This window comes from Branchiostoma floridae, chromosome 9, assembly GCF_000003815.2.
Source record: "Branchiostoma floridae strain S238N-H82 chromosome 9, Bfl_VNyyK, whole genome shotgun sequence".
Taxonomy (NCBI): domain Eukaryota; kingdom Metazoa; phylum Chordata; class Leptocardii; order Amphioxiformes; family Branchiostomatidae; genus Branchiostoma; species Branchiostoma floridae.
The window spans coordinates 19097223-19109831 of NC_049987.1; the positions used below are offsets into that span (position 1 = coordinate 19097223).

The window sequence follows — 12609 nt, forward strand, 5'->3', positions numbered from 1 at the left end:
AAACCATCACAATTAAAAGCATGTAATATTAGCCTAGTACAGAAATTGAGGGGGAGTACGGACGGGACAGAATTTTTCGGAAAATTACAGCCGATACTTTGATCCTTCGCTGTGAGTCAGATGAAAGTAGGAATGATCTCATTCTACTTTTGTTCAGTTACATACATCATATCAAAACTTTACATGTCAAATTAACACTTATTACAGTACATCAAAACAATGCTACATACTTTGTAATCTATAAGAAAATATTACATTAAAATTGGTAACATGTGGGTGAAAATGCAAAATAACCCTGCTGGCAAAAAAAAGTTGGAATATCTTCAAAAAATTGCAATATATCTCAAGTTAACATATGACTGCATGTACAAAATAAAGAATTTTAAGGTAGCAGTCATGTTTTTTAAGTCAGTTGCAATGTTCAGAATGTGAAAAAACTGAATGACCCCTGGTAACACTAGAAATGGGACATTTTTAGGCAACATTTTTTACAATAGTTTCGCCAAATATTGATGGATTTCTCTATTTCTTTTTTTGTTGTGTTCCTTGTTACACCAGCTTTTGGAAAATAACAGTCAAAAACAGTAATATCTTATGTAGACTTTCTTATCAACTGGTAACATGTGGAAAAATAAATGAGTACACTCAATTGTGAAACAGCCGAGTATCTAACAGATGGGACCAGCATACAATACAAAAATGTGGGGTTTAACTTTTCAATCCATGTTCTTAAAGGCTTTCTAAGACTTTGGCCGGGAAACTGAATATTTCCTGTTTGCAAAAATTCATGAATTTCTATCTAAGGCCATACCAATTTAATTGATTGGTTCACAGATTCGCTCGCTCCTATTTTTTGGAAAAAAAAATAAAAATTACAACTCAGCAAATTTTCACCATTAATGAAACCATTAACCAACTTTCTGGTGTTAGCAAATTGGCCTTTATATTATAAGCTCGTTAAAATGTGGGTATTATTATTCCAGTTAAATTTTTTATTCTTGAAGAATGGGACAAACATAAAAACTGACAGTACTTTTGCAATTTTAAACGAATGTACAGACTACAGTAATAGTGTTTTTGTACTTTTTTCAAGCGGAAAACTTCTTTATGTTTTGGATTAGCCCTTACCTTTACCCCAACCATTTTACAATTTTTAATTTTTTTTTCCCTATCGCTCCATATTTTTTATGAAAAAATCTGTGAACCAAGAAATTAAATTGGTGTGGCCTAACTCTTTAAACTCTAAATTGAATTCAAAACTCACCAATAGTTCCAGAAACCAGGAACATTGAAAATTTTTATTCTTTTGATGATTCAATTATCTACACATCTTCTGAAGAATATCATTGCTATTTTATGTCTTTTATATTAAGAAATTTCAGCTGATAGAGAGCAAATTTCCTCTAAGAAGTAGTCATGATTTTGAAACCTTCCCCAACCTTGTAAGGTCTCTGAAGTGCTATTGTTTTTATCATAGAAATGTAATACTTCAGGAAGAGTAGGCATTAAAAATGGAAGTAATAAATCATATGTTACTAAAAATATTAAAAATGTTCACTGCGGTTTTTATTGTAGCATTTTTTTAGCACGGCAAATTTGCATTTTCAATGTACATGCAGGGATCGAAATACTTTCTTATTGCTACATGCAAAATTGCAAGTTGGCAAAAATTTCACATGCAATTTAAAATATTTACCTGCAAAATACAACTAGTCTATACTGCAATGTTCTAGCCACCATCCATCATTCTGTACTTTGGTGGAACGTTGCTGCTCTGGATGGATAATTTTGCCCATTCTGTCACTGTTGATGGACTGAAATTGGCACATGAAAATATAGACAGAACTGCAAATTTTGGAAAGATATCCACATGATCAGCATGTTAGTTTGCAGCAAAGCCGAAGTTGATTGTTTATAACACCTAGGTGACCGGTGACGATCCCCGTCAGACAAACAAAGGCATCGTGGCCGCAGTATTTTTACTATAGGCCATGTATTTTCAACATGCAAGATTGCAAGTTCAGAAAATTTTTACATGCAAATCTCAAAAATTATGTGCAAATTGCATGTTAAGTATGTCTATTTCGAACCCTGACATGTAAGATTATACTGTACTGCAGTTTCGACTAAAACTAAAACGTTTTTCCTATGAATCCTATCTAACAATAAGTAACATGGAATTAAGTCAAAACAAAAATAGCTCAATCTACAGTATTTAGTACCAAATTCTTGATTAGAATTGACATTTATCTCAAGTTACCAGAAGATGTTAATAATTTAGTAGGAGGAAGTCTGGCAAGGAAAAATCTTTTTACCACTTTCGTGGTAATTTTTGCTAGTGTCTGCTCAAATCCCCTTTTTGTACTGTAGGTCTTTACGTTTCTGCTTATTGTGGCAAAAAATACATGTTCATGGCATACCGTAATTTTCCATACTATTGTCATCTTAAACCAGCTGATAAGGATATAAGAAAGCATACTCTTTAATATGAGAAATATGTTTTGTTTTTGTCTACTACTATCACATGTAAGATAGTTCTATAGTTTTATGATAGCATTTCAGTAAAACTGTCACTGGAAAAAGATTAAAGACTTTGCATACAAAATAGATTCTTCTCATGACAATAGTGTCATGTGATATTTGCTTTTAGGAGTCATTTTCACCCGAAACGTCATCACTTCGCCAGTGAGGAAATTGAATTTGTTTGATGGAGTAATTTGATTTTGACGCCATCCCCTGAATTCAAAGTTTGTGATCATATTAGATTGTTTCCTTTGAGATTTCCCTGTCTTCCTAAGATAGTGTTGTTGTTTTGTTTTAGAAGGAAATCAAATTTGTGAAAAAGAAAACAAGAAAAAGTTCTTTTAGAGATCAAATAGATTGCAACTAAGTTTAGTAGTATTTTTTTCGAAAAAGAAATAAATACTAGGTTATTTTTTTCTTTGATCATGACTACAGTACAGTGAAAGTTTAGAAAGATTTGACATGCCAAGTTTCAAATATCTTCTGTGGAAATTTTGGTTTCAAAATGCATCTGTGAACTCCTTACAAATGTATGTACATGTACATGTACCAAAGAACAAATGTGAATTTTCAGAAATTCGACAAAGGAATTCGCACGTATAGTACCAAGGGATCTACATTCTGTATGCGTCATACAGCAGTTTGCAAGTTTGGGTAGGCTATATGATAATAACGTTAATGACCCGCCTGTTCTTCGGTGTATATGGTGTCATAGTGAATTCATAACACCTTATTTACTTTGCTATAACCAGCTCATAAAACCACCTCGTTCGCTTTACTCACTTGGTGGTTTTATTCAATGGTTATAGCAAAGGACCAGGCGTATACACCTCAGGGCAGGTCATTAACCCTTTATTAATGTACTGTAAATGCAGAAATGTTCGCAGTGGATTAATGTTCGCGGTTTTCGCGGTGGACACTTCACCGCGAAATTAAAACCACCGCAAACATTTTTCCATGGCAGTAAGAGACTACAGTACATGGTGCTACCGCAAAATTAAAACCACCGCGAAAAGTCCATTTTCCCTCTACCGCGAAATTAAATCCCCGCGAACTTAAATGCATTTACAGCAACAGGTCAAGATAGAATACTACAAAAGTTACAATCTCTTGATTTATAATATAGATATTAATAAGTGATGTTATTAGCACGTGTGCTTAAATGGCATTTTCTTTTCATTTTACCAAAGACTTGATAGAGCTCATATCTATTCATACCGCTTAACAAAATGCAGTTCTAGGTAATTCAGGTATATAAAGAAGTTGGCTATTTCCCAAATTGCACTTACAGTCATACTGGATGCATTTTATAATGTCAGTGCTAAAAGTAAGAGTCAGCACTCTTTGAATTATTTTATCATCGTGAGCACTGATAAGCAAAAATTAATAGGAAGTTATATGTAACTATATGAATATTGCTTTGCTCATAACTTGATGTTTATGAGACCTGCTGTCATAAGCATAGTTTTGTGCACCACTGCAGTCAAGATTCTATTAATTTTGCTTTAATGTTTAATGTGAATTTGTATCTTCTAACTTTGAATGAAGTAAGACTTTATATATGGCATGTAGGTGTACAATTTCATGTTTATTTTAATGATTGCATAAATTAGTATTTAGAATGTTATTCACATACTTCAACAAGTCTCAGAGTTCCCAGTTGTAATTTGCTAAAAGTCTTAAAGTTTGCGGAAATGATTTCAGGATTTGAAGTTGAAATACAGGCTCAATATTTAGTATTTATCATTATTGAAGAAATTGTTTCCATTTAGTATGTATTGATTGCTTTATTATTCACTATTCGTTTGGGTAACATAATTCTTAAATGTTCATAGGTTTTATTTTCACAGTTTTTGCAATGTCCTTGATTTCCTCCACAAAATCATAACGCCACAAATTTGCCTTTCCACTGGTCATATTGCTAAGTTGGATACTACAGCAATTTTTAAACTGACTCTGACTGAGCTTAAAATGCTGCTTTTTCTTCCTACTGCATAAAATAAATGAATTTACAGTAAGTGATTACCATAGCCCATCAAATTTCTTACTTGTCTGTTGATTTTATTGTTTAAACGTTACTACTGGCACAGCTTACGTGGAATGCATATACCAACAAACGCCTGCGTAACAAAAATCTCCAGTATGCACAGAATATTGAACATTTCCCATCCTGTACATAACATCTATTATCATAATACCGGACGTTTACGACGATTTCTCTAGCCATACTGATTTGACAAATTGTCAACGCATCATTTTCTCCAGTTACATGTTGCTGTTATAGGTTACCCTTGCCACTTCTTCTGTGTAACTTTTCTGCCACTCTTGTCCTGCTAAAAGCGTAATATTGTAATTGTAACACGCCGCGGAATTACACGGCGAACGGGCGCGTGGTTGGGAGGGGGTAAAAATACCGGCCAGAAGAAACACGGCACAATTAACTGCCGCTATGTACCTTTATACATCCTCTGATGTTCCTTCCTTTTCTGTTAGTAAATGCATAAAACATAAACCTGCATGAGCATACAAAATGTCATGAGAAAACGGACGTATACTGTCAAGTATTTTCATTTAACTTCTGTCCGTCACAACAGCTATGACGTAACACTTCACTGCTAGCGTAGATATAGAAATGGCGGGAAAATGGCTGCGTACGTTCAATTTTGCCCATTCAGTCGTAGATCTGGGCTATTATGCAACGGTTCTTCACACTTTTACATGAGTTGTAGGTCACCATAACAGAAATTCAAGATTGTTGTTGAATCATGTTCGTCTTGTGCCATGAGCATGTGTAATCTTGATCTACAAATCTGGCAATGAATGTGACAGTGTGTTCGTCCCACGACGAGCTGCCTACCCCGAAAAAGATACTGAAAACTTTTGGCCTTGTTGTCTTCGAATACATTGTTATCGATGCTTTGTAAATGATGTATTGGACACCTAGATGTCTGAAGTGTGCACACCTCAGAAATAACTATTGTTGCATGTGTAGATCTCTTTAAATTCCATTATTTTTGATCGGCCGGCATAAGTCTTACGGCCGGTATTATGCCAATGCATGTTACCCACTAAAGTACCCTAAGCCATGCACTCCAAAAGAATATACTGGAATTTTCATCTAGTTGACATTTTCAAGGACAGTTGAGTGCGTGGGTTGGCCATTTTCCTTGGTTCATTTGATATGACGCTATCTTTCCGTTGTTTGCTCTTTTCCATGTTTTTTTGTACCAGAAAATATCCTTCATTTCTTTGTCTATGTCCTAATTACTTGAAAGTCCCATGTACTTTCCATAAAATGTGATGGAAATTTTGTCTGATGGCAATTTCTGTGGTCCATTTAAGAGGATGCAATATTTTACCTTTTCTATATTTTATCCTTTAAACTTAAAGACACTATTGCAAGCTGCTTGCAAACCTACGTATAGAATAGGAAGAAGACTTTAAAATGTCCTCAAATTCAAATGGAAATGCATTAGAAGTGGCACTTAAGAGAGATTCCATACAGCTTTAGACTGGAGATACAGTATAGAAATCACAGTATTAGTAGCCTATAAAAAAGAGGTCAATGCACTATTACATAAAACCAAGGCATAGAAATGGCATTAGGCCTTTAGGATAAAGTCTCTTGATTGCTGGCTAGTTAATTTTATGTTGGTAAGGCCGCACCAAATCATTTCCTTGGTTGTTGGACATTTTAAATGGAAAATTAAAAGCAATGGGTCAAAATGGAAACTTGAATCTGACTTGTATATTCACTCCCCTCTGACTTCTGTTGATATTCTAGTTGATATAAGAATTTTACATTTGAGAAGAAAGAAATTAGAAGATTACTGTGGCTGAACAAAACCTGTAAGTAAACACTGTGAATAAAAATTTCTCAGTGTATGAAGTCTTTTTTTTGTAGATATGTTTGTCAATCAAGGATAAACAAGTCCACTAGCCCTATTGTCCAGGGCAAGTGAAAGTGCTGTTCGGGCAAGTGCATGTCCTACCCCACTTGTCCGATCGGGCAAGTAAGATTTTTCCATTGATTTTAGTGCAATTTTGATATACTTGTTACTTTTTACAGTCATGACATCAAGCAATTGTCTACAGAGAATTCCATTGCTGGAAGTGAAAATGCATATACTAGTAACAGTGACATTTGAATTTTGGGTAAGTGAAAAATTGGTTCGGGCAAGTACATTTTTTATGTGCTTGCCCGATAGGACAAGTGGATTTTAGAAAACTTGTTCAACCCTGTCAATGTTGGTGGTGTTTGTAATAACTTGAATATGCACTACATGTGTTGTCAGTTAAGACTCTGATAGGAAGTTATTAATGGGAAGATGACTACAAAGATCAGACTTGCCTAGTGGCAGAAAGTACAGCTCAGAGGTGGTAGAACTAGTCATTAATGTGACAAGGCAGTCCAGGTCATGTGGGTCAATGGAAGAGGCTACTAGTTTATGGGGAGGTACTGTTTTTGTCTTTTTTTCACAGAAATTTTTCATATGTTAAAATTGAAGAAGATTCACTCTTTACTTCTGGATACTTTAAGAATTTTAATAGACGTTTCGAAAGGAGTCCACCTTTGAAAGTCCACCTTTGAAAGTCCACCTTTCTTCATCAGTGAAATGAAAATGAAGTTGTACAATTTCTCGGAACAAGGAGTGGCATTAGAATTCATTCCTTGTTCCGAGAAATTGTACAGCTTCATTTTCATTTCACTGATGAAGAAAGGTGGACTCCTTTCGAAACGTCTATTAAAATTTTTAAAGTATCCAGAAGTAAAGAGTGAATCTTCTTCAATTTTAATGTCTCCTGGATGACTAATCTTCACAAACGTATTTTTCATATGTTAGTCATTTTCATCTGTAGTGACAGGTCAATTTGGGTAATAGACGACCTGTCTACTGTACAGTTGAACAAGGCAAATGAATAACCCTGAATATTTCATGGAGGTTTGAGGTCATTGAACTCTTTTTTTTTTTATTCCCAGATCACAGAACTGTGCGGTGCGACCAGACTGGGTCATTTTGGGCGTAGCCAGTTCTACATCGCGCTGAAACTGATCGCTGCTGTACAGAACGGTCTGCCTGTCAGACTGGACAGTCTCAATACAGGTGAATATCAATCAATCAATCAATCAATCAATCAATCAATCAATCAATCAATCAATCAATCAATCAATCAAAAATGATAGGGATCATCTCAAAATATGGGGTGGTATCGTAAACAGAATGGTCTGCCTGTCAGACTGGACAGGCTCAATACAGGTGAGGATCAATCAATCAATCAATCAATCAATCAATCAATCAAAAATGATAGGGATCATCTCAAAATATGGGGTGGTATCGTAAACAGAATGGTCTGCCTGTCAGACTGGACAGGCTCAATACAGGTGAGGATCAATCATTCAATCAATCAATCAATCAATCAATCAACCAACCAATCAATCAATCAATCAATCAATCAATCAATCAATCAATCAATCAATCAATCAATCAATCCAAAATGATAGGGATCATCTCAAAATATGGGGTGGTATTGTAAACAGAATGGTCTGCCTGTCAGACTGGACAGTCTCAATACAGGTGAGGATGCATCTCATGGGGGTCATCTCAAAATGTGTTGTGGCATAGTAAACAGTCTGCCTGTCAGACTGGACAGTCTCAATACAGGTGAGGATGCATCTGATGGGGGTCATCTCAAAATATTGGGTGGTATCGTAAAAGAGAATCATTCAGGGCATTCTCAAAATAAGGATATGACTTTCTTCCAAGACCTCAAAATATGATTTGTTATCATTGAAGAAAATCATACAGTATGTAGGAAGGTTATAAAAGACAGAGGAATTTTGGTAACTTTCAAGGTGAATATCAAAATGTTTTATCATAAAGAAGTTTGACTTTGTTCAGATTGCAACATAGACATAAAAGTTATTGCAACGTAGACATATACATAGAAGTTGAAAATATTATTTTGATAGGAAGGCTTGTATGAACATAAAGACCCAATCTCAAAATGTTGTTATTGAAGACTTATAGAGAATAATTTTCCTTTTTTAGCGAGTTTCTTTCATTGGGTATATCTGAAAATGATGTTTGGATTTGTAGTGATTAGGAAGCCAGCTGGTGTACATGTATTAGGAGATACAGAATTAAGTTTGGTCTCATTGTAAGGGACAGTGTCAAAATATGTATACCACAAGTTGGTAAGAAAGAGGAAATGCAATAGACCAGTCCTGACTGTCCATCAAAATTACTAAATTAGCACTTCAACGAATCATTGCATGGCAATTATCGGTTCAACCAATGAGAGAAAGGCTGCATGTGTTTCAAATTTGATTTTTTTATTTTTACACATATTTACATTTTGAGATGAGCAGACCTTTGAGATTTTCTTCAAATGTCATGATTTTGCCTCAAGAGGAGGGACAGTGTCAGAATAAGGATTTGTCAAGAGATTAGAGAAGGATTGAAATGTCTCATTAAACATCAAAATTTTGTTTCAAAAGGAGGGATAGTGTCAAAATGAGTATTTAGTGAGAGATTAATAAAGAAGCATCAAAATGTTACAAAAGGAGGGGATGGTGTGAAAATTATGTGTCAAAAATTAGAAATAGTTGTGGCCTTTTTCCACTGAGTTTGCAATAGATTTGTGTGGAATATTTGCCAGGAACGGCATTCAAGGACGATTCTGAACCATGTAATAGACATTTAAGCCAAAAGAATGTGTAACATGTATGCCAGGAACTTAGGGAACATTGCGAATGATCAATGGATACCTACCTACCTACCTACCTACCTAGTCCCTTGACCTCCAGGTCGTTGGGGGGACAAGGTAGACATGAAGATCGAGAGATGCCTCCAGGTTCTTCTATCCCTAGCCAGGGTTATCCTCTCCTGTAGGCTGAGGCCCGTCCATTCCACAATGTTATCCTGCCAAGCTTTTCGCTGCCGTCCTCGGCGACGTCCACCTTCCACCGTACCTTGTAGGATAGTCTTGGCTAGGTTGTTGTGTCGGGTGACGTGCCCGAACCATTGCAGTTTACGTCTTTTAACTGTTGCTAGAAGTGTTTCCTGCGGGCCAACGAGGCTGCGTACCTGTTCCCGTACATACTCGTTCGTGACGTGTTCATAGTACGAGATGTGTAGTAGCTTACGCAGGCACCTCATCTCAAAGGCTCTGATCTTCCTCTCTGTTGCTGCCAATAGAGTCCAGGTCTCACACCCATACAACAGTATGGACACAACTAGGGTTTTGTAGAGCTTGAACTTGACAGAAAAGCTGATGTTGTTGGACTTCCAGATCCTGGACAGACGAGCCATTGCAGATGTTGCCATGGCAATCCTCCTCCGTACATCTGTCTCGCTAGTACCGTCTTTTGTAATGGTCCCTCCTAGGTAAGTAAATGTTCCCACCTCTTCCAGCAGTTCCCCGTTCATAAGGATGACTGCATGTGTCTCATCCCTACTGTTCACCATCACCTTGCTTTTCTCGGTGCTGACCTCCATGCCGAACGATCCAGTACTCTCTGTTAGCTTGTCTGTGAGGTCTTGGAGTTCAGTGTTGCTGCCGGCTAGAAGGTCAATGTCGTCTGCAAAGCGAAGGTTGCAGATGCGTCTGCCACCAATGGAGATGGAGGTGTGATGATCGTACAAAGCGTCCTGCATGATCTTCTCCAGATACAGGTTGAACAAAACTGGCGACAGCAAGCATCCCTGGCGAACCCCGACTGTTGTCCTGAAGAATTCCCCCACTTTGTTGTTGAGGAACACTGCACTAGATGCACTCTGGTACAAGGCTTCGATGCTCTGTATTAAGCCTTCTTCAACACCAAATCCCCTCAAGACCCACCACAAGCCATCGTGCCACACTCTGTCGAAGGCCTTTCTAAAGTCAATAAAGTTGTGAAACAAGTCCCGTTGGTGCTGTAGGTGTTTCTCAATTATGAGCCGGCAGTTGAAAATTTGCTCAGTGGTGCTTCGACCTGGCCTGAAGCCAGCTTGTTCTTCTGCCAGTAGTTCCTCTGCCTTAGACTTGAGCCTTTTCAAGATTACTTTGAGAAGTATCTTGCTCGGGTGGCTGATCAGACTGATGGTTCTGTAGTTTTGACATTGGCGTGTGTTCCCCTTCTTGGGCAGGGGAATAACCAGAGACTGTGTCCATTCCTTGGGCCACTTCTTCTCCTGCCAAATCTTCTGACATAGCTCAGAGTACTTGTCTACCACCACTTCACCACCATGCTTCAGCAGCTCTGCAGGGATGTTGTCAATTCCTGGGGATTTGCCTGGCTTCATGCTGCGCACTGCGTCAGCTACCTCATCCCTTAGGATTGGGAGGTCTTCTGGTACTCTCTCCGCCCAAGGGGGGTTGTTCAGCTTTGATGTGTCAGGTTGAAGTTCGTAGTTGTAGAGCTTATCACAGTACTCTGTCCACCGGTTGAGGACGGCTGTGCTTTCTGTCAGAAGGTTTCCACTACTGTCCTCGATCACCGTGGCCCTGGGTTGTTGTGTCCTTGTGAGAGTTTTAAGTGATCAATGGATATTCTTGTAGAAATACGTCATAACATTTATCAAGACTTTTCAAGTTGACCCTCCCCAAATGTCAGTGTACGTAATTGCGATATTTTAACATCGCTGTATGAAAATGATGACATTTTTCTTTTTATTCCTAATTATGGTATAACTACAAGGACGTTGTGATATTTGGCAAAAAAAGATTGATATACTAGTACCATGGAACATTTCAAAATAACACATTTCCATTTTAACCACACCTTATTGGAAAAGAAAATACAAGGGACCATCTCATAATGATACTGTCTGTCAGCTTGCCAAGCGGAAGATTGCTAGAAGTAATTCAGTTTCTATCAGGCATGAAAACTGTTGAATAGAAATTGATTGAACCTCGGGGGAGGGCATTGATTTTTATTTCCTCTCGGCGTAGAATGAGGGATAGATAAAAGCAAATGCATCAACTTTGAAAACAATATCAAAGGAATCATACGTCCATTCATTTATTCTTTTAACGTAAACTCTAGACATATTAAGATAGTCATTTTTATTGGGATTTTTTGTGCATTTTGAAAAGCTAAAAATTGTACTTAGTCAAGTATTCGATTGTAATTTTTGAATATATCTTTCCAAGGTTTTTTTAATACTTTTGGCAATGCCAATTTTGATTTGATCTTTCTTAGAATTTTGCAGAAAATTTGTAAAACAATCGGGCAAAATAGAATTGAAAGTAAGATAATTTTAGGCCACTTGCTTTCATTACAGTAAAGAGACTTTAATATTTTGATGTGGATAAATTGATGGGGGCAAAATTTAAATATATCCATTAACACATTATGGTTAGACCTTTCAGTAAAAAATAGGAAACAGGAAAGAATACGAAGAGAGGACTTTCTTCAAATGTTGTCTTCTTATTTTCTTAAGGAGGAGACATGCCACTGCCAAGATTTGTTCACATCAAAGGAACAGAACAAGGTAAGATTTTATACAAAGTCGTCACTGAATTCTATTTTTTGTGACAGAGTTTTCTACTTTATTTCCACTAGTAAAGTATGCACCCCCCATTTGACTAAACTGTATGTGGAGCTGAAACGTAAAATGGAGAAAGTCATATTAAGTACGCACCCCTTCTCTGCCAATCTTGAGCACAGCTTGCACCAGATAAATTCAAATTGACATACATGTATGATGTTTCCTTCTCTTTGCCCCTGGTAATTTTGCACAGTTCTAAATCCTTGCTTGTAAAATTGCTAGTGTTCCCCACTGGCATTGTTTCTACAAACTCGCCTACTGCAAGCTATGAATTCACTCAGAATAGAAGATGTGGCACCTACATGTAGTACTGTAGCACCACCTTTCTCTATTTATCTGGGCAATAACCTCAAATTAAGTATGAGTCCTGACTGTGGCAAACACTTGCAACATCTTTTGAATTTTAGAAAATTTAAAAAGTGGGTACTTTAATCAAGAAAATGCGATACATTTTGCTGGAGCTACAAGTATTAAATGCTTTGACCTCCGAACACCTTTTTCTGAATGGCGGTCACGTAGGGTAACATACTGTGTAGCCAGAAAGCGTGAAATA

The 12609-nt window shown here is 37.0% G+C and overlaps 1 protein-coding gene across 5 annotated transcripts in view; it reads left to right on the forward strand.

The window, feature by feature from the left end:
• LOC118422571 (ralBP1-associated Eps domain-containing protein 1-like) overlaps positions 1-12609 on the forward strand; it is a 47326-nt gene that overhangs the window by 10020 nt on the left and 24697 nt on the right. For all 5 annotated transcript variants that reach the window (XM_035830200.1, XM_035830202.1, XM_035830201.1 and 2 more), the window contains exons 2-3: positions 7505-7628; positions 11949-11999. In XM_035830200.1, the coding sequence (XP_035686093.1) occupies positions 7505-7628; positions 11949-11999 (175 nt within the window). The remainder of the gene's footprint in view (positions 1-7504; positions 7629-11948; positions 12000-12609) is intronic.